General features: G+C 37.1%; 1 protein-coding gene across 1 annotated transcript; it reads left to right on the forward strand.

Annotated features, from left to right (window-relative positions):
* Positions 1–756: 756 nt before the first annotated feature.
* Positions 757–2,346, forward strand: LOC113682572 (uncharacterized). Its single transcript, XM_089191234.1, has 2 exons — positions 757–797; positions 1,002–2,346. Exon 2 carries the CDS (start codon positions 1,183–1,185, stop codon positions 1,525–1,527), a length of 345 nt encoding a protein of 114 aa, XP_089047360.1. The 5' UTR covers positions 757–797; positions 1,002–1,182; the 3' UTR covers positions 1,528–2,346.
* Positions 2,347–3,517: the final 1,171 nt, after the last annotated feature.

A 3,517-nucleotide genomic window follows, 5' to 3' on the forward strand; every position in this document is an offset into this window, starting at 1 on the left:
GCGAACCTATCGAAAGTTTCTAACAAACAAAGAACGTTCGTATCCTGTTGATCAAAAATCGGTCTAGTATACGGTGGGTTTTTTTTTTATCGAGCGTATTTCTCGTACAAAACAAGTCATTCTTCCCGAAAATAACCCATCTGCTTCTATCTACCTGCATTAGGCCGGTGTTAGAGTATTGTGCGCCCTTATATAACCATGCGTTTTCTGCTAATTTAAGCGAAGACCAAGAGCATATTCAGAAAAGCGCGCTTTCCGTAATTTGAATTTCTCCTGGCCTTTCATATCACGTCATTTTAGAATTGTATAACATCAGATCTTTGAAAGGCAGGCGCAAAGAACAATGTTCTAAACTCTTTGACTCAGTCGTATCTGGATACTGCGCATAAACTCCATCATTTGCTGCCACCCAAGAACATAAGCAGACACAATTTTAGAAACCAACGCAATTTTATGTTGCTAAAAATGGACACAAATCGTTACACGAACACATTTAATCCATCCATGTCCAATCGGTAAAACTTTAATATGTAGTCGTTTTTATAATCATTTTATATTAAATGAAAATGTCATTTTATAAATGTGTACATTAATATTATTATAACTTTTTATGAAATTCATGCAATTTAGCCTCAGGATCTTTACTCTTTTACGTCATTTACGTCACGCACCACACTAACATTAGAATATGACATAAGCATATTCTTGAACACTCACTCCGCCGTTGAAGTTGTCCTCAAACGTGAATCAGCACATTGAAATTGCCTGGGACTGTCGAGGTGAACCCTAAAAGGAAGGTGAGTTGCAATTTGTTTTAGAAAGGTGAAGGTCAGCAAAAATTACCTCGCTTCTTTTAATTACAGTGTATTGAGAGGCAATAAACAGTGACCATTCAGTATCTGATTTGTGCCTTTCTTACGTTCATCATTTTCATAATTATTACTCAACGTGTTGTAGAGCGACATCGCTAGTTCGCTAAATTCGATTATTTTTTCATACAGGAAATCTCAGAGCGAGGAAGTTTCCAATCAGAGCGCTTCAAAAGGAAATATAAACCTTAGCTGTAATCGAATACGCCACGATAGTTCTACTGTTCCTAAGTTGAATTCGTTCGAAAGGACCGATAAAGAAAGAAATATTCCTCCACGAGGTGTTTAAACAGTTCTTATCTCAGCTTTTGCGATGAGTTACCCACCTCAACCACCGCCATACAATCCAACAGCTCCTCAGGCGAACGCTGGAGTTGATTTCGAACTATATCAACAAGGAACTCCATATCCTCCGCCGCCATATTCAGCACCATATCCTCAACAACAGTACGGCGGGCCTCCACCACAGCCAGGCTATCCTCCGCAGCAGGGCTATCAACAGCCTTATGGTCAGCCACAGTATGTCTACACAAACCAGCCTAAAACTGTTTACGTTTATGATCAAAATGGGAGACGTAGACAAGACAACAGTGATGCTGCAGACTGCTTTCTGTTAGGGCTATGTGCTGCATGTCTGTGCTGTTGTGTTCTCGACTAATTACAGTGACATTTGAACGTGTTTATGTACGTTACATATTAGGTTTTCTATCTGTTAGCTCTAACTTGCTTCGAGAAAGCCTGTGGGTAGTTTCATTAATTCAGAAAAGAACAGAACTTGTGATATAAAATTGTGTATGTAAGTGTGTGCGTGTAAGTAATATTATATTCTCAGAATTCTACATATTGCATAATTATAGATCTGAAGTTTATCATGTTGCCAGTTTCCAATGCAAATGTAATGTGATGTAGTAGCAGGTTGTGATTCCATATATGGCAGAACAGATGAATCTTTTAAAATACAACGATAAATGAAAAATATATGGTGTAAATGTGTGACAAAGTTTCCCAAGAAGCTGAATTAGAGGGAAATTGGGGAAGAAAACATTTCTAGTTTTTTTCTAAGGATTCTTCCGAATTTTCATAATCATTGATTCAAACCATAAAAGTATATTGTAAGCCATTTTGTCTAAAATTAATTTTAGATTAAGATTGCAGTGTTCAGATATGCTGAGTGTTCACAACTTTGCTCAACATAAAAACAAATTGCACCATGCAGGTGTGAAGACGAATAGTTTTTCGATCAAAACCTGTATATTGAGCTTTTATGGAGTAGACAGCTCCTGAAAGGTTTTGTTCAAAATAAAGAAGTTTTTATTCCTTGAAATATCTGCTCATAGATCATGAATTCGTCAATAAAAACTCTTTCAGAAAATTTAACCTTCTTTGGTTAAACCACCCATCTTTGTTTGGTTTGTATCAGATACTTTCATTTTTAAAGAGCAGCTTACAGGTTGTTGATTAAAAGTGCAATGATAATCATCATGATTGTATTTACAATTGTGTGCAGCTTATTCATGTCTCTGATGGTTGTCCTGTGTATTGGGACTGAAGGGAGGAATGGGTGAGGAGGGGTTAAACCATGTTGCACCCAGGCTGTTCTCTACTTTGAATGGCATTTTGTTGGATGAACACCTTGTGATGCGTGCCGTGTAGGTTCTTTGCATTTTTACTGTCTGAACTATCGAATTTGTTTGTTCACTAACACAAGAGCACTAATCACCTAGAGGAAGCTTCGGGCACCTACAGAGTTCTGTCCTTTCAATTATCAGAAGCAATACTCACATTTATTTAATGTGATATAGATCCTTATTTTAATGAAATCCAGTATCTATACAAGTCAGTTACTGTTAATGAAGAAAGCATTCACTTCTCTCATAGTATCACACATGGACTGATTAACTGAGAATGATGAATTGAGAATGAGAATGAGAATTTAAAAGGTGTTTATTACCTCATGTAAACTTGATCAAGACAGCCACAAGAAAAATTTGATTTAATGGCATATGTATCAGAAAGTCCAGCACAATCTGACCCTTAGTTCCTGCTGGCCAAATCAGGGAAATATACTGAAATATTATATTCGCAAATGGACTTGCCACTCAGCAAATTTCCTGAACACATCATTTTGATCAGATATAGAGGTGATTTGGAAAAGAAACTGGCTGTCCAAGGTTCACAACTTCGGAGAATTTCTGAAAAAGAAACTAGAAAAAACTGGCCATTATATGAGAATCTTCAGGGGCAATCTAACCTATAGAAATGGACATGGATTCGAAGATCATGTCTTGATCAAGCAGTGGTAGATCCAGGAATTTTTGATAGTGGAGTCAAAATTTGATAAAGAAAACTCAGAATAATTATTTTTACACAAATGCCTTGAGGTAAGCTGAGAAATATTGCAAGGAATTTTCTTTAACACATAAAGAATTTTGGTGTCAGGCAACTAATGAAACTAAAACCAGCAGATCTGACAGGTTGGGGGTGGAGGATTTGGACCTTGCAAACCTTCCCCCTGAATGTGCCATGCACTGTCAAGGATGAAACTGTAACTCTTTAACTCCCACAGGTGATTCACATATAACTTCTCCCAACAGCATCCATCCATCATCCAGCAGACAGGTAATGAGAATACTCAAATGTATCAGATA

This window comes from Pocillopora damicornis, chromosome 13 (genome assembly GCF_964200805.1).
Source record: "Pocillopora damicornis chromosome 13, jaPocDami1.2, whole genome shotgun sequence".
NCBI lineage: Eukaryota > Metazoa > Cnidaria > Anthozoa > Scleractinia > Pocilloporidae > Pocillopora > Pocillopora damicornis.

Coding starts and splice junctions, on each gene's coding strand:
- LOC113682572 (XM_089191234.1), top strand. CDS start 1,183: ATGAGTTACCCACCTCAACCACCGCCATACAATCCAACAGCTCCTCAG.